Source organism: Equus quagga, chromosome 4 (assembly GCF_021613505.1).
Source record: "Equus quagga isolate Etosha38 chromosome 4, UCLA_HA_Equagga_1.0, whole genome shotgun sequence".
NCBI classification, from domain to species: Eukaryota; Metazoa; Chordata; class Mammalia; order Perissodactyla; family Equidae; genus Equus; species Equus quagga.
This window is the reverse complement of record NC_060270.1, coordinates 22,269,049-22,294,152: the sequence shown is the minus strand read 5'-3', so window position 1 is coordinate 22,294,152 and position 25,104 is coordinate 22,269,049. Positions and strand designations below refer to the sequence as shown.

General features: G+C 35.3%; 1 protein-coding gene across 4 annotated transcripts in view; it reads left to right on the top strand.

Moving 5' to 3' along the window:
* The window catches only part of POLQ (DNA polymerase theta), a 98,672-nt gene that overhangs the window by 19,580 nt on the left and 53,988 nt on the right, over positions 1-25,104 (top strand). For 3 of the 4 annotated variants that reach the window (XM_046657849.1, XM_046657852.1, XM_046657853.1), the window contains exons 10-16: positions 1,013-1,155; positions 2,837-3,041; positions 3,383-3,525; positions 10,415-10,608; positions 11,522-11,646; positions 13,207-13,450; positions 21,941-25,056. In XM_046657849.1, coding sequence (XP_046513805.1) covers positions 1,013-1,155; positions 2,837-3,041; positions 3,383-3,525; positions 10,415-10,608; positions 11,522-11,646; positions 13,207-13,450; positions 21,941-25,056 — 4,170 coding nt within the window. The remainder of the gene's footprint in view (positions 1-1,012; positions 1,156-2,836; positions 3,042-3,382; positions 3,526-10,414; positions 10,609-11,521; positions 11,647-13,206; positions 13,451-21,940; positions 25,057-25,104) is intronic. The other variant, XM_046657851.1, reaches the window with a different exon arrangement.

Here is a 25,104-nt window from a genome sequence, read left to right as displayed (position 1 = left end):
CCTCTACTTTATATGTGGGATGCCTACCACAGCATGGCGTGCCAAGTGGTGCCATGTCCGCATGTGGGATTCGAACCAGTGAACCCTGGGCCGCTGAGAAGCAGAACGTGCGCACTTAACCGCTGCGCCACTGGGCCAGCCCCTCCATAAATATTTTTGAATTTATATTATCATCATGTATAAATAGTAATAATTTGCATTTTCCTTTCTAGTTTTCAAAATACTTCTATTACTCTTATATACTTAATTATTCAATAATAATAGTTAATTCTGGAGTTGGGGAGAAACCTTTTTCTCTACCTTCTTAGGTTTTATGGCTAGTGCCTTCAAATTAAACTGAAAAATGACAGATTAACAGGAGAAAAGGCATACATATTTTATTGGATGTTAATATTTTAATTTTTTATGTGTACAGAAGCCTACAGAGAAAAGAAGTAAAGACCAAAAGAAATGATTAGATGCTGGGGGCTAATATACCCTTTTAACAAAGGGTGATAAATTGTGGAAAAGTGACAATACAAAGGAAAAGGGATTTTGGCTGCTAGGGGTGGTAAATTGTAGAAAGGTAAATATTCTGGAAACTAATGGAAGTTAAGGATTATTTGGTAAGGTTTGTGCAGACCCATCTTCGTGCTGACTTTCTGTTCTCAGTGATAAGAATTGTTCTCCTGCTGTGGGAGATGTGAAGGGGAATACCTCACAAAGAAAAATTTATGTCCTGCCTGTAGGCAAATAAGGAGAGGGTGAAGAGCTCTTTCTGTGTTTGCTGCTTTCCAGTTGCCTTCAGATTAAAATAATCTTTATGCCAAAGTGGCATATTTGATGTGGTGTATTCTGATCCCCTTCAATGCAAAGTTCAGAAAATAAAAACATTAGTGATAATTCTGTGACCATAACAACCACTGTCATCTATTATTTCCTTTTAAACAAGTAAGACAATTTAAATTCTCTTTAGCAGATATCTTATGGAAATGTGTGGGGATTTTGCAAATGTATGGTGTTTTGGTTATAGGTGAGAGTATATTAGTTTGTAAGAACTCTGAGAAATCAGAAGGCATAGCTCTACTTCAGGGATCTCTAAAACCTGTTTGTAGCTGTCTGCGGAGACGAGAAGGAGAAGAAGTAACTGCGAGCATGATAAGAGCTATTCTGGAGGTAAGAAAGAGTTCATTAAATTACCATTTATACCATTTTTACTAAAATACAATGGTAGAACTTTAATATATGAAAAATCTTACCTGTGTGTTTCTTTAGGAGATTATTTGTAGCCTTCCCAAGTCTGAATTTTTCTATAGTGATTTCCTGGAGCTTAATACAGCTAGGGCTATATCAGTCTGTTTCAAAACAGTGAATCAAAAACCAAATGCCAGATTTAAAAAACTTTTTAGATAGTCCTTATTTTCTGAATTTAAAAAAGGTTGATAAAAATGGACCCTAGTTTCTCTATCCAGATAATACCTGTTGACATTACAATACAATCAAATGACAAATACACATGATTAAAAGTTTCAGGGGCTGGCCCAGTGTCATAGTGCTCAAGTTCATATGCTCTGCTTTGCAGCCTGGGGTTTGCTGGTTTGGATCCTAGGTACAGACCTACACACCACTCATCAAGCCATATTGTGGCGGCATCCCGCATAGAAAACTAGAAGGACTTACAACTAGGGTATACAACTATGTACTTGGGCTTTGGGGAGAAAAAAAAAGAGGAAGATTGGCAGCAGATGTTAGGTCAGAGCTAATCTTCCTCACCTGAAAAAAAGAAAAACTTTCAAACAGTATGGAAAGATCCAAAGTGAAAAATAAAACCTCTGCACAGAGTCCTCAAAGGTAACCCCTTTTAAGTGTTTCATGTATTCATCCAGAAAAGTTTTCTATTCATATACCAGCATGCCTTGCTGTTGCTTTCAGAACCAGTGCTGGGGATACTGGTATCTGTATTCATACTCTTTTTTTCCCTTTTAGCTCATGGTTTGGAAAAAAACCACAAAGTAATTGATAACATAGGGTTGGTAAAGATGTAGAAAGTAGGTACTCTCATACACTGATGAAACTCTTTTAGAGGGCAACTTGGCCATACCTACTAAGATTTAAAAAAAAATGCACTTATCCATTTATCTAGCATATTCACATCTAGGAATTTTACCTAGGGATGTATTTGTGAAATTATATCAAATTAAATTACAAGAATATTTATTATACCACTATTGGTAATAAGAAAAAACTGGGAACAACCAAAATACCATTGATACTAAATAAATCTTGGTAAAACTATGCTTTGTGGTCATTAAAAACAATGAGATAGCTCTGGTTAGGGTGATTTGGCATGTTTCCAATATATGTTAAATGAAAGAAGGCAAGGAGCAAATTAGTATATGTAATAGACTAGTTGCAGGAAAATGATATCCACAAGACACGACTGACTTCATCTTTTTCTACACCTATTTCCACCACTCTTCTGGGTGGGAAGTATTCAGTACTAGCATTCCTATATGCCCGCATATTTCAGAAGGAAAGATGAGAAGAATTGATGTGGTACATGACCATGAGCCATTAATACCTCCTTTGTAGATGTTAGTTCTCACATTTCAGATAGATAATAATTTATTTATTTTCATTTATGAGAAAATGTTTATCTACTTTTAAAGAAAACTTTTCATGTTGTCAGTAGGTGTTATCTACATTTATAATGAGTGATGATGGAAGAGTTAATAAAGAGTCTCTACATTAAGATGCTGAGAAGATTTTAAGATAAAATCACTTCATTACTTTTATATCGTGAGGGCCTACATGTCTAATTAAAAAGTTACAGAAAATTTCAAACCTCTTCTATCAGGTAATAGTTGGTGGAGTGGCAAGTACATCACAAGATATGCAGACTTATGCTTCTTGCACGTTTTTGGCTGCAAGTATGAAAGATGGGAAGCAGGGAATTCAGAAAAATCAAGATTCTGTTCAACTTGGAGCAATTGAGGCCTGTGTAATGTGGCTGCTAGAAAATGAATTCATCCAGATTACCGAAGCTAGTGATGGAACAGAAGGTAAGTATGACTTCTTAGTTGCAGTGTACTCACTTTTTCATCTTTAGTGGCTTAGAGCATGTAAGACTGCTTAGTAAAAGGAAATTGACTTTTCTGGCAGTATAAAAGGAAACTGATTTTTCAAGTAATGTGTCAACTCATTTTTAGTAAGTCAATGTTATGTTCAGTAACCATCAGACAATTAGCATAGAGCCTGCTCATAAATATCTGTGCATTGGGCAAGATTCTGTTTGTAAAATTCCTCAGAGCCTAAAAGGTTAATTACAGAACATGGAAAGACAGTGTTTTGTTTTACTTTTAACGTTTTGTCTTTTATTTTCCTACTCCCACCTCCAAACCAGGAAAGGTATATCATCCAACACATCTTGGTTCGGCAACTCTTTCTTCTTCACTTGCTCCAACTGATACTTTAGATATTTTTGCTGATCTTCAAAGAGCAATGAAGGGCTTTGTTTTAGAGAATGATCTGCATATTGTCTATCTGGTAAGTTCTGTTTTTTTCACTATTGTGAAAATGGAAATACATTTATAGAATCCTGAACATTGAAGATCCCCTAAGGGAACATCTTGTCTGTTTTCCTTGACTAGGCTAGTAGCGGGAATAGAGAAAAAGAAGTAAGAAGAGAATTGTTTTAAAGTAATAAGCCAAATTTTCTAGTGACCTTTTAATCTATTTGCCTACTTATCTATTTTATCCAGCTTCCTTTCAAAAAGGATTTGAAGTGATTTATAAAAAACGTATTTTACAGTATACATGAGAACAGCAAAGGACAATGAGCTATCAGGAAATTAAAGATAAGATCATAATGTAAAACTCAAGCAAAAGTTGGTACATACACTTGCATGCCATTTAGTCATGTAAATTAACATGGCCAACTTTGGTCCTGGGCTTTCTAGCAACTACAGTAAAAATTCATAAGATAAAAAACAAAAAAGTTGGGAAAAGCACTGCATTTTATTGCCTAAGAGAAATTTAGTCCTAAAAAGACATGACGAGACTTATATTCTTGATATAATCTCTATAATGAATGCAATAAAGAACTTTATAAAAGACAATCTTTTATAAATATTATTTCTTATAACAAAGATTTTGATAAGGATTAGATAAAATAGAATTTGAGATCATGTTCTTTGGCAAGAACCTGGGCGGAAATACTTTATTTTGTCAGTTAAGAGCAGGTGTGGGGAGTGAGGTAAGCAAGATGGTGGAATAGGAGGTCCCTGGCTCTGTCCTCATCACAAAAATACAGATTAGCAACTAATCACAGACAAGAACACCTTTCTAAAAATCCCTGAACCTCATAGTGAGGTTGAAACACTCTCTTGGAGCACAAAAGCTAAGAAAAGGCACATTAGAAGGCTAAGAGCAGTGGTTCCACTTTGACTGCATTGCCCTTCCCCCAAGCCAGCACAGTGCCACACTGAGAGGGATGCCCTGGGCCTACAGTTTCTCCAGTATGAAAAAGAGAACCCAAGGCAGACATCCAGCTTCACTAGCATTCCAGGAGTTCCCAAGGAGGTCCACTTCTCCCTCACCTCATGGAAACACTGAGGGAATAGGCAAGGCTGGACCACCTGAGACCAGCTAGGAACAGATAAGAGGGGTGGAACTCACAGTGATTAGTTTGTGGATTATGGTGGTGGCACTACATCTTTTCCAGCCACTTCACCCAATCAGAGAGCCCAGCAAGCGGTTCCACCCGCCTATGGTGCCAGACTGACTGCCCCATCTGGCCAGGAAGCAAATTGAGCAAAGCCTGCGGCCCTGCTCAACCAGGGAGCCTGACTGTAGAGCACAGCCTGGAATACTACACGATCACAGAGTTCATCCAATAGTCCCACCCAAGTGTGGAGCACAGCCTCTGGCCACACCTGAATATGGAGTCACTAGCAGCACCACCTGGTCAGGGAGTACAGTCTGTGGTCCTGCCTGACCAGAGAGCCCAAGCAGTGGCCCCCACCCAACCACAGAGCTCAGCCAGTGAGTCCACCTGACTATGGAGCCTGGCCAACAGCCACATGTGTCTGTGGAGCCCAGGTGGCAGTCCCACCTGACCAGGCAGCAGTTTGGTCTGAATGCAGAGCTGAGAAAGTGGCCCTACCCAACCAAAGACCCTGGCAGCAAGCCCTGCCTGCCCTTCTGTGGACTTTACCAGCTGGCCCTTGGAGAACTCCAGGCTAGGCTGAGTAGTGAAGGTCTTTCCCTGCTGAAGCAAACCTATAAAGACTATAAGAGGTGACTGCTTCCTCAAATGCACAGACATCAACACAAGTATACGAGAATAATGACAAATCAGGGCAACATGACACCATCAAAGAAACTAATAAAGTTCTGATAACTAAACCTAAAGAAATGGAGATCTATGAACTGGCTGACCAAGAATTTAGAATAATTCTCTTAATGAAAGTTATTCAGGAAAACAGAGAGGCAACTAAACAATGTTAGGACAACAGTCCATGAACAGAATGAGAAGTTTAGCAAAGAAACAGAAACCATTAAAAACAAACAGACAAACAAATAGAAATCCCAGAGCTGAAGAATACAATGACTGATCTGAAAAATTCAACAGCTTCAAAAGCAGACTCAATCAAGCAGAAGAAAGAATCAGTGAACTCAAAGATAGGTCATTTGAAATTATACATTCAGAGGAACAACAACAACAAAAGAATGAAAAAGAGTGAGAAAAACCTATTAGACTTATTGAACACCATAAAGAGAAATAGTATATGCATTATTGAAGTCCACGATGGGAAGAGAAAGAAAATGGCAGAAAGTCTATTTAATGAAATAATGGCTGAAGACCTCCCAAATATGGGGAGAGATATGGACATCTAGGAACATGAAGCTAAAGGGACCTCAAATAGTTCAAAGAGGACTTCACTGAGACACATTATTATCAAATTGTCAAAAATCAAAGAATCAGAGAATTTTGAAAGTAGCAAGGGAAGAGAGGCTCATCATAAAGGAAACCCATTCCTTCCTAAAAAAGGAAATCCTCATAAGGCTTTCAGTGGATTTCTCAGGAGAAACTTTGCAAGCCTGGATAGAATGGTATGATATATTCAAAATACAGAAAGAAAAAACTGCCAACCAAGAATACTATACTTGGCAACGCTGTCCTTCAGAAATGAAGGAGAGATAAAGACTTTACCAAATGAAAGCAAAGCAAGTTCATCATCACTAGATGAGCATTATAAGAAATGCTAAAAGGAATTCTTTAAGCTGAAATGAAAGGATGTTAATTAACAATATAAAAAACATATGAATGTACAAAACTCACTGGTAAAGGTATTTTTATAGTCATGCAGAATTCTGAATGTAATGGTGGTGTGTAAATCACTTTTAACTCTATACAAAAGTTAACGTCAAACGTATTAAAAATAACTGAAACTACAGTAATTTGTTAATGGATACACAATATAAAAAGATGTAAATTGTTAACATCAGTGACCTAAAATGTGAGAAGGTAGAGAAGTAAAAGTAGAGTTTTTGTATCCAATCGAAGTTATCAGCTTAAAATAGGATGTTACAACTATATATACAATGGAACATCATTCAGCCATAAAAAAGAAGGAAATCTTGCCATTTATGACAACATGGATTAAGCCAGAGGGCATTATGTTAAGTGTAATAAGCCAGCCAGAGAAAGACAAATATTGTATGGTATCACTCATATGTAGAATCTGAAAAAGTCAAACTCAGAAACAGTAGAATGGCGGTTGCCAGGGTCTGGGTATGGGAGCCAGGGGGAGATGTTGGTCAACGTTCCTTTGGCTATTTGGGGTCTTTTCTTCTATATAAATTTTAGGATTCTTTGTTCTATTTCTGTGAAAAATTGTTGTTGGAACTTTGATAGAGATTGCATTGAATCTGTAGATTGCTTTAGGAAGTATGGACATTTTAATTATGTTAATTCTTCCAATCTAAGAGCATGGAATATCTTTCCATTTCTTTGTGTCTTCGATTTCTTTCAACAGTGTTTTACAGTTTTCAGTGGACAGGTCTTTCACCTTTTTGGTTAAGTTAATTCCTGGATATTTTATTCTTTTTGTTGAAATTGTAAATGGGGTTGTATTCTTAATTTCTCTTTCTGCTACTTCGTTGTTAGTGTATAAAAACGCAACTGATTTTTGTATGTTGATTTTGTATCCTTCAACTTGACCATGTTTGTTTATTATTTCTAAAGGTTTTTTGGTGGATTCTTCAGGGTTTTCTATATGTAAAATCATGTCATCTGCAAATAGTGACAGTTTCACTTCTTCCTTTCCAATTTGGATCCCTTTTATTCCTTTTTCTTGCCTATTACTCTGGCTAAGACTTCCAGTTCAGTTTACCATTTAACAGAACCTATTTTGGTTTAGTTGACTTTCTGTATGATTTTTTGTTCTTCATTTCACTGATTTCTGCTCTTTATTATTTTCTTCCTTCTTGCTTTGGGTTTACTTTTTGCCCTTCTATTTACAGTGTTGTAAAGTAGAAGATTAGCTTATTGATTTGAGATCTTTCTTCTTTTTTAATATAGGCATTTATAGCCACAAATTTCCCTCAAAGCAATTCTTTCACCATATCCCATAAGTTTTGGTATGTTGTATTTTCATTTGCATTCATTTCAAGGTCTTTGTAATTTCTTCTCTGACCCATTGTTATTTAGTAGTGTTGTCTTTAATTCTGGGATTGTGAACTTCCAAAATTTTTTGTTATTTATTGCTAATTTCATTCCACTGTCAGAAAACATACTTTATGTGATTTCAGTCCTTTTACATTTATTGAGGCTTGTTTTATTGTGTCGTGTGTGGTCCATCCTGGAGATTGTGTTCCATGTGAGCTCTAGGAGAATGGCATTCTGCTGTTGGGTGGAGTTCTATAGATGTCTGTTAGGTCTAGTTGATTTATAGTGTTGTTTAGTCTTCTGTTGATCTTCTGCTTAGTTCTATCCATTGTTGAAAGTGGGAGTATTTAAGTCTTCAATGATTATTTTTGAATTGTCTGTTTCTCTCTTCATTTCTGTCAAGTTCTGTTCATGTATTTTGGGGCCATGAATATATTTTCATTTGTTATATCTACTTGATGGATTGAGCCTTTTATCATTATATAATGTTGCGCTGATCTCTTAATATTTTTTGAAAAGTCTGCTTTATCTATTAGTATAGCCACTCTGACTTTGTTATGGTTCTGGTTTACATGTATTTTCCTTCCTTTTACTTTTGACCATTTATATTTTTGAATCTATAGTGTATCTCTTATAGACATCATATAGTAGAGATTCTGGAGATTCTGTTTTTTATCCAGTCTGTCAGTATCTGCCTTTGATTATATTATTTAAGCCATTCACATTTAATGTTATTATTGATATAGTTGGATTTACATCTTCCACATTTTATCTTTTTATTTTCTATATATCTCATGTCTCTTTTGTTCCCCTGTACTTCTTTTACTGATTTCTTTTGAATTAAGTGAATATTTTCTAGTATAATATTTTAATTTCTTTAATAAATTTTTATTTATATTTTTTGGAGTTATTTTCCATGGGGTTACTGAAGAGGTTACCATATACAGCTTAAAACTTATACTAACTTAATTTCAGTGAGATATAGAAACATTATTCTTGTATAGCTTTATTCCTATTCCTTTTTTTTTTGTGCTGTTACTGCTATACATGTTACATCTATATGTGTTACAAACCCAACAATACATTTTTATAATTGTTATTTTATGTTTTTAAATAAGCTAAGAGAAGGAGAGCAAATGTTATGCTTATAGAGTTTGTTACATTAACATTCTTATTTTAGATTTATGTTTTTCTTTGTTTGTTCCTATGGATTTTAGTTATTATCTCTTATTATTTGGGCTATTATTGTCAACATATTGTATTTTTATATGTTATATACATATTGTTTTAGACAGTTGCTTTTTAAATTAGTCAAGAGAAGAAAGGAGGGAAATATGCAATAGAACCGTTTTTATAAGTACCCACTTAATTACCTTTGTTGGCACTCTTTTTTGTGCATGTGGAATTAAAATACTGTTTTAGGTCACTTTCTATCAACCTGAAGAGCTTTCTTTAGTGTTTCTTGTAAGGCAAATCTGCTAGCAACACATTTTCTGGTTTTTGTTTATCTAGGAATGTTAGTGTTATACCTTTCTTTTAGAAAATAAGATTCCTGATTGACAATTTGTTTTTCTTTCAGCAGTTTGAATATGTCATTTCACTGCATTCTGGCCTCCATTGTTTTTGATGGGAAGTCAGCTCTTAATCTTATTGGGTTTCCCTTGTGTATGGTGGTTGTTTTTCTTTTTCTGCTTCCAAGATTTTTCTCTTTTTTGGTTTTTTGCATTTGACTATGATGCATGTGAGTGTGGATCATTTTGAATTTATCTGATTATTTGAAGTTCACTTAGTCTCTTGGATATATAAACTAATGATTTTCATCAAATTTGGGAAGTTTTTAGCCATAATTTCTTAAACCGTTTTTTCTGTGCCTTTCTATATTCTTCTGGTACTTTTATTATGCATATGTTGGTGTACTTAATACTTCCCACATTTCTCTGAGGCTCTGTTAATTTTCCTCCTTTTTTCTCCCCTCTCAGATTACATAATCTCTATTGATCTACCTTCATGTTTGCTGTTCTTTTCTTCTGCCAGCTTGCATCTTCTGTTGAAATCAACAGTGAGTTATTCATTTCAGTTCTTATACTTTTCAACTCCAGAATTTCCATTTCAGTTTTTTTTTTAATAATTTCTTTCTCTTTACTCGTTTTCTCTACTTGATGAGACATGGTCATCAGACCTTCCTTTACTTCATTAAGCACGGTTTTCTTGTGTTCTTTGACCATATCTATAATGTCTGCTTTGAAGTCTTTGTCTGATATTTCCAACATCTGGAACCTCTCAAAGGTGTTTCTTTTGCCCGTTTTTTTCCCCCTGTGTTTGGGACACACTTTCCTGGCTTTTTTCATGTCTCAGAGTTTTTTTGTTGTTGAATCCTGAACTTTTTAGATAATATATTGTATCAACTGTGAATATTTATTCCCCCTTTCCCTCCCTTCTCTTTCTATTTTCCTGATTCTTTCTTGGAAATCATACAAAATATTTAAGATTGTACTTAGCATTATGATATTGAGATTAAAAGTGTCTGTGAGTAAAGTTCTTAGATTCTTTAAAATCCAGTTTGTACACTTAGTGATCTCTTTTCCTTTTCTCTTGGCCATGAGTTGTGAATAAATGAAGTTTCCATAAAAATGAGGTACTATCACATCCAGAAATTTTTCCAAGTATTGAAGACTTTGTTTTTAATATGAAGTTTACAGTTACAATTTTGTTCCTTTTGTAGTGCAATAGTTTTAGCTAATGAATGATGCTTCTTTCCTTTAGGTTACACCTATGTTTGAGGATTGGACTACTATTGATTGGTATCGATTTTTCTGTTTATGGGAGAAGTTGCCAACTTCTATGAAACGAGTGGCAGAGCTAGTGGGAGTTGAAGAGGGATTCTTGGCTCGCTGTGTGAAGGGAAAAGTGGTAGCCAGAACTGAGAGACAGCACCGACAAATGGCCATCCATAAAAGGTAGGTGTGAAGGAGCTTGGACTATCTAGTATTTAACACAGTATTGAATATACAATAGATAGCCAGTTAATTGTAATCACTTTAATTATCATTAAAATAAAAGTTTTGCCTGAGTATAGTAAAAATTTTCAATTTCCCGTGTTTACTGAATTTATTGATATTTTAGTTTCTTCTTTGCAGCTTGTAGTTTAGAAACCATTATATATGAAGACCTTTTGAAGTAGAACATTTAATTACTTCCTTTCCTTAAAGAAGGTGTGAATCAGAACCCCCAGCTTAATGTGGCTTCATTTGAGAATATGTTTTGTATCATCCTTAGAAATGATTCATTACCAGAAGGGAAGAGCCAATTAAAAGAATCAGATGGGGAAATTGCACAGGCTTTTAGCGTCTTTAAAATAGAATAAAATTATTATTTTTTAAAGCATTAGTTTCTAGTATGTTATTTACAACACAGTCAAGTTTAAATTTTATGGGGATTTATATACTTGAATTATTTGTAGCACTATTGCCTTTTAAATCAACACTGGTTTTTATAATCAAATTCTGTCATTTTATTGAAATAGTTCATGATCATATAATTGTGTATGAAGAGTTTTTTAAAGTTTTTGTGCCATCACATTTCTTGAACCTTCAAGTCTTTGAAATTAGTTAGCAGTATTGGAATATAGAGGAAATCTTTTTGTTATACAGATTTTGGTTCTTTGCTATAGTACTAATTTATGTCAGAACTTACTTTAGAAACAAAGATCTTAGTCTTTGTCCACTACTCCTATATCCTACTAGGTATTTTCTTAGAGTGTATAAACCCTTTCTTGCCTTTTTGGTTCTTACTTGTTTCACAACATACATTGTACTTTCATAGTAGACATAAGTGATGTCGTACCATACTTTTTGGTGATTTACTTTCCAGGTTTTTTACCAGTCTTGTGCTATTGGATTTAATCAGTGAAGTTCCCTTAAAGGAAATTAATGAGAAATATGGATGCAATCGTGGACAGATTCAATCTTTACAACAGTCGGCTGCTGTGTATGCAGGTCAGTTAAGGGTTTCCACATTTATTTAAGAATCTGGTTTGAGGTCAAGTTAAGATTACTGTTTTTCAAATTCCATTTTATTGTAGCTTCTCTGAAAATGAGGGCATCATGTCAAGCTATAATTTTGTATAGTTCTTGTCATCATCAGAATACCTAAAACAGTGGCTCCTCTGGGTTCCGTTACCTGCTCTGGACGACTGGCAGCTAGCTGAGTGTCTCCACCTTAGTCCCATTCCATTCCTTAGCAACTGCTGACCATCTCTCTTCTTTCTGTTTTTTTTTCTTCTTCTTCTTCTTCTTTTTTTCCGCCCATTGCAAGAAGAAACACACAAAGTTCCCAATGGTCTCCCTTTTCTCATCAAGTTACTAATTAATACTTGTTATTGAGGAGGAGGGTGGTAAATAGAGAGGGATTTCTGGACTTCTGTCTGAATGCTGTAAATATTATCTCTTCTCTAAGGAAACGCTCATCTGCCTTAATAAAATTAAACCCATATCTTCTAAGCTAGGCAAACAGGGAAGTTCTGAGTCTGATTTTACCAAGAAATCCTTACAAGCCCTTAGGAAAGAAACCTTAGGCTGCTGGAGAGTGTGTGTATTTATATATGTAAGAGGTTTCATTGTGAAATTGTGTGCATATATGATAGAGTACTGAGGGAAAGAGGAAGGGAGAGAATGATAAGAAGGGAGAGACTCACTCTTTAACTTACTGGCATCAAAGATCTCGGATTGCCTCTAGGGTTAATATTCTCATAGGGAAATGATTTTCTTAATGACTTGGCACTTGACTGCCTTGGCCTCTTTACTTCAAGAAGGTGTAGGGGCTGGCCCCGGGGCCAAGTGATTAAGTTCGCGCGCTCTGCTTAAGCAGCCCAGGGTTTTGCTGGTTTGGATCCTGGCTTGGACCTAGCACCATTCATCAAGCCATGCCGAGATGGTGTCCCACATACCAGAATCAGAAGGACCTACAACTTGAATATACAACTATGTACTGGGGGGCTTTGGGGAGAAGAAGAAGAAGAAAAAAAGAACATTGGCAACAGATGTTAGTCCAGGGCCAGGCTTTGAAAAAAAAAAAGGTATAGCTATTGAGCTGGGTAACTTTTCTTTGAAGAAATTATCAATGGGAGCTTCAGTTTTTGTAATCCTCTCAGCATTTGAATATTTAAATCAGCTCTCTTGTTTTCCTCTAGGTGGAAAGAGTCCCTCACCTGTTTTAAGAGTTCTCTCCTAAAAAAGAAAGGAAAGGAGGGTGAGAGAGAGGAATGAACTAGGGTGAAGTCTTTTTGTTTGTGTTTATGTGCTCTGCCTCAGTTTTTTCAAATGTCAAGTTTGTGACTAAGAATACATGAGATGATATTTAATGTGTTTAGCACATTTATTCGTTGATTAGCTGGGCCCTTATTTATCTGCTCTCCTGTTCACTTACACCTTGGGTCTGTTAAACTTTTACAGTTCAGCAGGAAATAGAAAAACAGTGAAACAAAAGTGCATCTAAAGAAATAGAGAATTGGTCTATAAAGAGTTTTTAATTCAGTAAATATTCTATGAATATTCTAGGGATGATTACAGTATTTTCCAACCGCCTGGGCTGGCACAACATGGAATTGCTACTTTCCCAGTTTCAGAAGCGTCTTACATTCGGCATCCAGAGGGAGCTGTGTGACCTCATCCGAGTGTCCCTACTTAATGCACAGCGAGCCAGGTTCCTCTATGCTTCCGGTTTTCTTACTGTGGCAGATCTTGCCAGAGCAAATATTGCTGAGGTGGAGACTGTTTTGAAAAATGCTGCGCCTTTTAAAAGGTAACAAAGTCCCCCTGTCTACATAGGGTTATTAAATGAAAAATAAGGTCAATTTGTAAATAATAGATAATGTATTACAATGTTTTTCTCTTAGATAATATCATGACATACTTGGTGTAAGTAGAAGAAAATGTGGCTGCTTTTTCTCCTTTTGGGATTGCTTTCTATTTTGTATATTTTAAAAATATTTCATGCCTTAAAAGACACTTCTAACAGTATCATAATTCTCTCCTAGAAAGACGAGTGAAGGTAAATTACCCATGCTTTCTGCTTTAATGGATTTTTATTTTCAGTGTATATCCAGGGCTCATCTTAGACTTCCTTTAGACCAGAGCACTTTAAAATGTACTCCTCTTGAATGTTCTTTGGAATACTAGTCCCTCAAAACAATTTGTGTGAAGAGTATTCCTTGACTATTGTGTGTGTGTATGTGTGTGTGTGTGTATGTGTGTAAACAGTTCATTGAATGGGCTGGATTCAGCATATAATCAAGGAATAGCTTAATTATTTTTTCAACCACTGTTCTTTGAACAGACTCTTATATGAAATCTCAGCCAGATCCTGTAGCTATTTAGGCACTTTCAGATACTAACAGTTTTATTTTCAGGTATTAAAATTTTGTTCTAAATTTAAAAATCAGTCTGGTTTCCGGTTCAGTTCTTCTTCCTTCCCACTCAGTTTAGGCCTGACACAGGCTCTGAAACTTGTAATATGTGTGGGAAGAGATGGAGGGTAGTCAAATGAGGGGCCTTGCTGCCCAGCACCAACTCATATCATGGGCTCTGCCCTGTGCATTCTGCAGCCACCCTAGGTATGGCTTCAGTGGGCCCTGATGCAGCATGTGCTACATCCAGCATAGCTGTGGAGGCATGGCCATCTCTACCTGGATTTTGAAGGATAGAATCACCTGGAGCTTTAGGCATGCAGCCCAGGCAGAAAACTGCCACAGTAGTAGGCCACTGCGGAGTCCGTACTAGGGCAGTGCCCCAGTGGAGCTGTGGAGGCAGGGCCAACCCTGTGACCCTAGACCAGAAGAGCAACTGGTGTGCGATTTTGTCACTTTGGGGTGTGCCTCCGGCCGAAGTCTACGTAGAGTATGCTTTAAAACCTACTTATAAGCATACAACCCAGCAATTTAATTCTTGGGCATTTATCCCAAAGAAATAAAAACTTATGTTCACAAACAAACCTGTACACGAATGTTCATAGCAGCTTTGTTTGTCATAGCCAAACACTGGAATTAGTTTAGATGTCCATCAACAGATGAATGGTTAAACAAAGTGCAGTACCTACATATCATGGGATACTACTCAACAATAAAAAAGAACGAACTATTGACACACACACCAATTTGGATATATCTCCAGGGAATTATGCTGAGTGAAAAAAGTCAATCTCAAAATATTACATATGCTTCCACTTACATAAAATTTTTTCAGTGATAAGATTGATGGTTGCCAGGGATTAGGGATGGTGGGGGAGGGAGGATGGATGTGGATGTAGTTACAAAAGGGCAACAAGGATCCTTGTGGTAGTGGAACTGTTCAGCATCTTGACTGTGGTGGTGGATACACAAACCTACACGTGTAATAAAATTGTAAAGCACTAAATTTGTGCACACAAAGAACTAACTGCACACACACACACAAATGAGTGCAAGTAAAAGTGAGGAAATCTGAATAAGGAATAAGACTGGTGGATTGTATCATTATCAATATCTTGGTTGTTATATTAGACTATAGTTTTGCCTAATGTTACCATTAGGGAAAACTGGTTAAAGTGTAAATGGGATATCTCCATATTATTTCTTGCAATGCATGCGAATCCACAATTATCTCAAATATTTCAATTGAAAAACAAAATCTACAGAAAAGTTGAAAAATAGATAGTATAGCAAAAAAAAAAGAACCCAAGAAACCTACTTATAAAGATGTTATCTCCTCTGGAGCCTCTGTTTTCACAGAATCTTTGGATATGTTCATACTTGCTCAGAAGTATGTATTGATAGTTCCTGAGGTAAAAAAATTCAGATGTGGAAGTATTTCCCTGATAACATGCTAGACATCATACTTGACCCTTCTAGGGAGTCATCTGAAGGCAGTAGACATTTAAAAAAATTTTAATTGGGAAAAAGGTGTTTGTTAACACATTTTGGAATTACTTCTGTGTTATGCTAAGGCTGTTATTGCCATGACTAGGCCTCTTTTGAAAGTCCAGAACTTTATTGATCAAAATTAGTGACATCAGTAATAGGACAAATCAACATCATGTGCCTACCTCATGTGACACTGAGAAAGACACAACATTCTTCCTGGAGTATTCTGATCAAAAATGTATAATATGTATTTAGTCATAAGGAAACATCAGACAAACCTAAATTGGGAGACATTCTACAAAATAATTGGCTAGTACTCTTCAAAAATATCAAGATCATGAAAAACAAACACCAAGGAGGATTTCTAATTAAAGGAAGGTAAAGAGACGACTAAATGCACCACTTTATTCTAGATTGGATTAGAAAAAGGACATGAGTGGAACAACTGGTGAAATTTGAGTAAGGTGTGTAGATTCAGTATAGTATTGTATTACTGTTAATTTTCTAAATAGGAACTGGTGTATCCAGCACCTGGCCACCCTTTCTTTTTAATATTTGGTGCATAAGAGCCAGAAAACTCAGCTAGTGTTTGGATTGTTTCAGTTTGCCGTTACCAACAAGCTGTAATGAATTACCTTGTGCATATGTATTTTCATGTTGTTGGTGATGTTTCTTCAGAGTAAATTATTAGACATGGGATTTCAAACGGTAAGTGCATATGTAGCTTTATTAGATTCCCAATTGCCCTGCAGAAGGATCGTACCAAGATGCATTCTCACTAGTCTGTATACCCCACAGCCTTGCCAACAGAATTGCTGTTAGAGGTTTTCATTTTAATGGTCTGATAGATGAGAAATTGTATCTCAGTAAGGTTTTAATGCGCATTTCTCTGATTGTGAATAATAGGGAGTATCTTTTCATATGTTTCAGGATCACTTTTTTAATATCTTTGTGAATTATCTGGCTATATCTTTTTCTTGTGTTTTACTGGGTTTTGGTCTTTTCCCTCTCTTTATTAAAGAATCTTCTCTTTTTTAAATTGATTAGAGTTCTTAGCCTTTTATTTAATATGTGTATTGCAACTATTTTCTCAAAACTTATAAATTGTCTGTTGACTCTTGTTGCATTGTTTTTCCATGCAGAATTTTTATTATTTTTCTGTTGATTTATATTTTATCAGTCTTTTCTTTTTTTGCTTCTGAATTGTCATAGTTAGAAAGCTTTTCCCTACACTGAGATTAAAGAATTTACATGTTTTCTAGTATTTTTGAGTTTGCATTTAGGTTCCTGATACATTTAGGATTTAATTTTCTGTATCGTATGAAGTCTGGGTCTAATTTTATCTTTTTCCCAATAGCTCCCATTTATAAAAAAGTTTATCTTTGTCTCAGTGATTTGAGATGCCACCTTCATCATATACTAAATATCCACATGTTTAATTAGGTGTATTTCTGCATTTTCTATTCTATTTAGTGTTCTTTTAGTCAGTTTATGAACCAGTACCATGGTCTTAATGATAAAGGCTTCATATATGTTTTAATAACTGGTAGGGCAAGTTACCTCTCATAGTTTTTCAAATTTCCCTGGCTATTCTTGCATATTGGCCTTTATGAAATTTAAAGTGCTTATTGATATTTTATTCAGATTGGATTGAAATTTCAGTTAGAACTGACATCTTCATAATGTTGAGTCAACCTATGCAAGGATAGGTAATAATGCATTTGATCTAGTCTTTGCGATTTTCTGGAGTTTTAAAAAGATATCCTCATATAGGTTTTCAGGAGTTTTAAAGTTTTCCTCATATAAGTTTTGTACATTTCTTGTTAAATTTATTCCTCTTTAATCTTTATTGTTATTTTAATAGATGGCTCTTTTCTCTGATATCTTCTTCATGGTTATTATTTGAGTATATGAAGGCTATTGATTTTTGGATACTTTTATCTTGATGTTTTTTGAATTCTTCATTGTTTGAATTACTTTTATCATTGATTCTCTAGGATTTTCCAGGTGTATTGTCATATCATCTGCAAATAGAGATATTTTACTTCTTCCTTAACAATTTTTAAGCTTGTAATTGATTTCTCTTGTCTAATTCAATTAGCTAGTACCTCTAATAGGTAGTGGTAATTGGGATAGTAGGCATTTTTGCTTTGTTTGTGATCTTAGTGGAAATGCCTCTGGTGTTACCCAAGGAAGATACTGGCTTCAGGACTATAGTGTATATATATTTTATCACTTAAAGAAAATGTCCATTGATTGCAATTTTCTTGAATATTTTTATCAGGAATGAATATTGAATTTTGTCAAAAGCTTTTTCAGCATCTGTGGACATAATCATAGGTGTTTTTGAACCCTTACATCTATTAGCATGGTGTATTAGATTGATAGATTTCCTAATATTGAATCTATCTTATCTTCCAGAATAAATTTTGCTTGGTCATAGTATATTATTTTTTTTATATGACATTGGATTCTGTTTGCTAATATTTAATATAGTTTACTTTTGCATTGTTATTCATAAATAATATTGGTCTAGGGGCTGGCCCCATGGCTGAGTGGTTAAAGTTCCATGTGCTCTGCTTTGGTGGCCTGAGTTTGTCGGTTCAGATCCCAGGCACAGACCTTCTCCACTCATTAGCCATGCTGTGGAGGCATCCCACATACAAAATAGAGGAAGATTGGCACAGATGTTAGCTCAGGGCTGAACTTCCTCAAGCAGAAAAAGAGGGAGATTGCCAACAGATGTTAGCTCAGGGTGAATCTTCCTCACCAAAAATAAAAAAAAAGAAAAGATGGCCTATAGTTTTCTCATGTGTATGTTTTTTGCACTATCTTTATTCAAGTTTTGCTGTCAGTATTTGGTATCAGACTTGCTTCATGAAAAAGAATTAGGAAGTTTTTCTTCATTTTCAGTGCTTTGCAATAATTTATGGAGCCTTGGGAGTGGTTGAAGGTTTAATATGATTACTCTGTGATGCCACCTTGGATAGTGTTTTTTACAGGATTAGTTCCTTGGACACTTTGTCTATTTTATTTTTTTCAAAATTAGTCTCTCTAAGCTTTCTATCTCTAATGGGATCAATTTTGGTAATCTGTATTCCCCTAGGAGATTATCCATTTCCTCTGGATTTTCAAATATATTTTCATAGAGATCTATAAATGAGTCTCTTAGGAGTTTTAAATATTTCTTTTATTTCAGTGGCTCTTCCTCCCTTCTCACTGTTTATTTTTTACATTTCTACTTTCTGTTTTTTTCTTGATCAGTGTAGCTAATGGTTTGCCTATTTTGTAAATTAAAAAATTTTTAGAATTTTGTTTTATTACTTAGGTCTACTTTTTAAAAATAATTTACCTCATTAATTCCTTCTTAAAATTTTATTATTTCCTTCCTACTACTTTCGTTTGTTTTACTTTGTTGCTTTTCTCATTTTTTTTGTTGAACTAGGAATTTAATTTGTTGATTTTTATTTTTTTATTTTCATTGATAAATAAAATTCTATGTGTTTTTAGTTTAGTGCTGTGAATTTTCCTGTGGTCTTTATGTTACCCATAGATTCTGATATGTAGGGTTTTTGTTATTATTTCTTAGAAATTATCTAATATTCCCTCTTTGCCCAGGTGGATATGATTTTTGGTTTTTTAATTTTGTTAATAATTTCTAGTTTTATTGCACTATAATCTGAGTGTTGTTTCTAACATTTGTACTTTATGGAACACACTGATGTTTTGTGACCTAATATATGATCAATACAAACTAAATGTATTCTCTATTATAAAGGTAAAATGTTTAAAATATATTCATAAAGTCTACCTTATAATGTTCATTAACTCTTCTTTATTCTTCATTATACCGCCTGCCAACACTTCATCTGTCTTTTAACTAGAGTGGTTTATTAAAGTCTGCTAATTGTTAGTACACTTCTCTGTCTCCTTGTGTCTCTTGTAGTGTTTGCTTCATAAAAGTGGTCGCTTGTTATTTGGTGTATAAATATTCATTGTAAATATGACTGATTGATAATTTTATCTTTATTGTGATTGTGGTTTTCAGCATTAAATTATACCCTTGTTACATTTAGTGTGAAATATCCCTCACTGCTTTCTTCTTGTTTCCCTCTGCATAGGTATTAACGTTGTCCATGCCTTTATTTTTAGCTTTTTGAAATCACTTTGTTTTAGATATGCTTTTTGTGTATCATGTTGAGTTTTGCTTTCTGAACCAAATTGAAAATCTTTTTCTTTTAATAGATGACTTAATCCCATTCACATTTATCAGTATGACTAATGTGTTTGGTTTCAGTTCTCTCAAATTATTTTAGGAGTATGTGTATTATGTGATGTTTGCTATGTTTCTTTCTCTACCTAAGGGTACTCTTTGGTGTTTTTTTTAAATTTAGAAAGGTGTATGTTTTTGTTCTAATGAATACTTTTGTACTTTTTATAATCTGGTTCTTGAAAATTTTAATAGTGTCCTGTAATTCCTACCTACTGCCTGAACGACAATCATTGACAGCAGCTTACTTTAGTTTTCTTTTTCACTCTCCCTTCTCCTCCTCTTTTTAAAGTGCGTTATTTCTACTTTGTCTCAACAGATAACATTTGTACATTAATTTTCCATCTTCTCCCCACCCTTGTGGAGAGTAGGGATGAAGACTAATACAATCTACATTTTTATTTATTCAAATTCTTACCATCAGTCTTATTGCTGAAGTATTCCTAGACATCTCCTGATTAGATGAAACTCTCCTCTAGTAGATTCCTCAAGGAGGCTTATATAGTATAGAATTCCCCAAGTTCTTACGTATTTAAAAATGTCTTTCTATAACCCTAATGTTTGGAGAACATCTTGGCTGGATACAAATCCTTGGTCCACACCTTCTTATATTGAGTTTTTTGAAAATGCTATTTGTACACTATTTCTGAGAATTCTGATGCGACTATGATTCTTTTGCTCTTCTAAATAGGTAGGCCCTGAATTTCATTTTCATATATTTTAAGTTTGATAATTTTAGTAGGCATATTAGTTAGCTATTTGTATGAAACAAATTACTTAAAAACTTAGTAGCTTAAAAGCAGCAGTAAATATATATTAACTCAAAGTTTCTATGAGTCATAAATTTGGGAACAACTTTGCTGGTGGTTCTGCTTTGAGTTCTCTCATGTGGTTGTAGTAAAGTTGTCAGCTGGGACTGTAGTCATCTCAAGGGTTGACTTGGTTCTGCTTTTAAGATGACTCACACATATGCTGGCAAGTTGGTGCTCAGTTCTCCACATGAGGTTCTCCATAGAGCTGCTTGATGTCCTCATGCTCTGATGGTTAGCTTCCCCCAGAGTGGGTGATCCAAGGAACAGCAAAATGGAAGCTGCAATGTCTTTTACGACCCAGCCTCGGTTTTTTAGTTGTTTTGGGTGAGAGGCTAAATCAGTCCCTATTACTCCATCTTGGTTGAAAACAGAAGTCTCTTGACCATTATTTCTTCCATCATTTTTATGCCTCATCCTGTCTCTGTTCTTGTGGTGCTTCAATTACATATATATTTGACCTTTTAAGGTGTAGAATCTATTCTTTTACCCTGAAGAGCATTCATATTTTATCAGTCAGTTAGCTTGGTTGAATTCAAACTCTAAACTTTTGTCTTTCTGTAGTGCTCAGTAGCTCAAATCACTGTTCAGTTGTTTAGACTTTCAACTGCTTGGATTCTGCCCACACTTGCATGGTTTAGAGGTTAGCCAGGTATTTGGGCAGAATTTATATGAAGAATTTGGTGTTCTCCTTCTCTATATCTCTCATTTCTGGAATTTTTCCCTTCATTTCGTATCTCCTGTAGTTACTCTGAGTTCTATTTCAAATTCTGCCAATCAATAAATTCCAGGTTTTTATCCAAGTTTTTAGCTCCTCTTCATGGCGCTGACTGGGGCGTGCCTTCAGGTGAAAAGTATAAAAATTCACCCATTGCCATTTCTTTCTTCTAGTCTCAGCCCCCTTCCAGTTTCTGGTTCTGTTTGTCACTTTCCAGTCTCTTCAAATACCTTGTCCAGAGTTCGTATCATAAAGGATTTTTTTTCAATGAAAGTTTTATGACACTCACTTTTTTAAGGTTTTTGCTTAAAGAATCTGTGTTAGTGAGGCCTTCCCTAATTATGCTATTTAAAAATTGAAAAACCACTCATCTCTTCCTGGTGCTTCATTTTTGTACACAACTCTTATCCACAGTTGACACAGAATGCATTTTAACATTTGTTTGTTTTATAATTTCCCCAAGTAGATATATTTTCCTCTTGTTCAGTGCTATTTCTTCAGTTCCTAGAAGAGCTCAGATTGATGTTTACTAAATATTTGTTGTATGAATGAATGAATCAATGCATTAATTTATTTCTTTCCCTATCTTCTTGTATAGTGCCCGAAAGGCAGTGGATGAGGAAGAGGAAGCAGTTGAAGAACGTCGGAATATGCGAACTATTTGGGTGACTGGCAGAAAAGGTTTAACTGAAAGGGAAGCAGCAGTCCTTATAGTGGAAGAAGCCAAAATGATTCTTCAGCAGGACTTGGTTGAAATGGGAGTGCAATGGAATCCATATTCCCTTTTAAATTCTGATACCCGCTCATTGACCAGCAGTGAGTCAGAAGTAAAGGAACACAAATTTGTACCCCAAGCTAAAAGTTCTTGTAAAAGATTAACATCAAAGAAAAAAAAGAACACAACATTTAGTGAGTCTTCCAGTAAGCAATTGGCAAATACAGTACAAGATTTAGATAAACGTATGGAGCCTACAAATTCCTTTTATTGTAAGTTTCAGGATGGGAATCAACATCAGGTACATTCCATTTCCAGAGCAAGAAAACAGGCTTTTTTGAATATAAGTAAAGAGAAACTTGGAACCTCTCTGAATGAGGGAAAAACAAGCATTAAGAAAGTTGTTCAGGCTCTCTCATCTGAGAAAACAAAAAAAGAAGCTTTGAATTTCAGTTCAGAAAAGATGAGTACAACTTTTCGATCTTGGAAACATAGTAAGCATCTAAAACGATCCAGAGACAGTAATGCTATGAAAGACACTGGGTTCTACAGAATTGATTTACAAGAACAGAGTATGTCTAATCCTGTTCATTGTGAAGACTCATTAACCTTAGATGAGAATAATCTGGAATTTAGAAATCCAGGTCCATTTGCTAAAAATGTGTCTTTCTGTGCTGAGGGAAAATATAAGGCATTATTCCCATCACAAACAGAACAAGGTTGTTCAAGAAACAAAACAATAACTAATGATATTCTTGTGGAACATTTTATTACAGGATCCCAGAGTAAAAAAGTGACTTGTCAAGCCACTAGTGTGGTTAATGAAAACGAAAGAGGATTAGTTGTTGTTGAGTCAGAAAAAATAAACAAAGTGCTGATACAAAATGATTCAAAAAACCAGAATGTTTCTATGAAACACCATGACACCCATCCAATTAACCAGTGCCTGGAAAAGCAGTCCGATGAACAGAAAAACACTTATGCCAAACAGAAAAAAACAGAGAAACAAATGCCCTGTGAGACAGTCCGTAGTTATGTGAATAGAGACTCAAATGTTATCATCAAATGTGAAAGTATGAAGTTTAATGCTGAGGAAAATAAGTCAAGTAATACTCAAGTATCAGGAGACAATATAAGCAGCACTGAGATACCCAGTGGAGTACATCTACCAGCTGGAACATTTGGTAAATCAGGAGACCAACATGAGGATTTTCTAAATACCTCTAGAATACAAGAAAAAACCCATGCTTATGCAGCAAACAAAACTAAAAATAATTATGTTTCTGACTTAGGTTTAGTTCTCTGTGACTTTGAAGATAGTTTCTACCTGGATACTCAGTCAGAGGAAATAATACAACAGATGGCAACTGAAAATGCCGAACAAGAAGGGGCAAAAGACACCAACCTGGCAAAAGGAGTGATGCAGAAGAGCTTAAACAAACAGAGCTCGATGATCTCTTATCAGAATGAGATTCACATTACTTCTCCTGCTGAACAGCATTCTCCAGGAGTGATAAATATAGATCATTTGGAACTTAAGACTGTAGATACTGTGAAACAAAGGACTGATTCACATGGGGTTGACATCCTGAATCCAGAAAGCCCAATTTTTCATTCTCCAGTACTATTGAGGGAAAATGACCCTTGTTTTAAAGGGAATGAACTTTCTGTTACTGACTCCCAATTAAATAGTTTTCTTCAAGGTTATCAAACACAAGAAGCTGTAAAACCAGTTACACCTCTGGTTCCTCAAAAGAGAACTCCCACTGGTATAGAAGTAGAATGTCTGCCAGATCATGAAACAAGTTTGAATTTGAGTGATAGTTTACTCTTTGACAGTTTCAGTGAAGACTACCTAGTGAAAAAACAACCACCTGATGTACAAGTGAAAAGACCCCTTCCTTCTGAAATAATGTCAAACCATTTCAGTGATTCTCTGTGTCTACAACCAGGAGGCCCAATTGAAAAATCAAGTATGAACGAGATTCAAGAAAATCAGCAGCAGTTGACTTGTTCCAGTGATGAGTCTATTATATTTTCAGAAATGGATTCTGCTCAGATGGTTGAAGCTTTGGAAAATGTGGATGTATTTCCTGTCCAAGAGAAACATAATACTGCAGTATCTCTTAGAGCATTAGAACTAGGTGATCCAGCAATTGTAGGTAATGATTATCCCCAAAGAGAAGTAACTGGAGGAGATAAAGATGAAGGGTCTCAAAAATCCAAATTAACTGGGATAAGGCAAAATAATTCATTTGTGTGGTCAGGGGCATCATTTGATTTAAGTCCAGGACTGCAAAAGATTTTAGATAAGGTGTCCAGTCCTCTAGAAAATGAAAAGCTAAAATCAACTGCTACAAACTTGTTTAATTTGAAAGGAAAAAATACGGAGTTAAATGACAAACAAGAAGTGATTTCAAATTTGGAGCCAAATCAGGTACAGGGAATTTTATTTTTCCCCAATGAAGTAAAAAGCAAGATGGAGGCACTGGAGAACAATGCCATTCATGATGAAACCTCATCTCTCTTTCCTTATGAAGAAAACTGTATAGTAGATGATAATGGGCTCATTCCTCCTACACCTATTCCAACATCTGCTTCTAAGCTGACATTTCCAGGTATTCTTGGAACATCTTCTGTAAAACTTCAGAAAACTAGTAGTGTTTTACAACTTGGTGAAAGTTATTCATTTGACTTACCTTCAGATATTAAAAACCATGATTTAAGTCCAGAGAGTAGAAATGGTTTCAAAGATAACAGTCCTACTAGAGACACAGGTGTTTCACTGCGGTTATCACAGGATGGATCACAGTTAACTCCAGCTTCGTGCAATTCAGAAAGTTTAGCCATAATTGATGTAGCAAGTGACCAAACTCTCTTCGAAACGTTCATTAAGGAGTGGCAGTGCAAAAAGCGATTTTCCATCTCACTGGCTTGTGAAAAGATCAGTAATCTGACATCTTCTAAAAGTACTACTATTGGTTGTAGGTTTAAGCAAGGTAAGAATTTTTTTAATTAAAAAATTTTTTCACATTTGTATGTAAAAT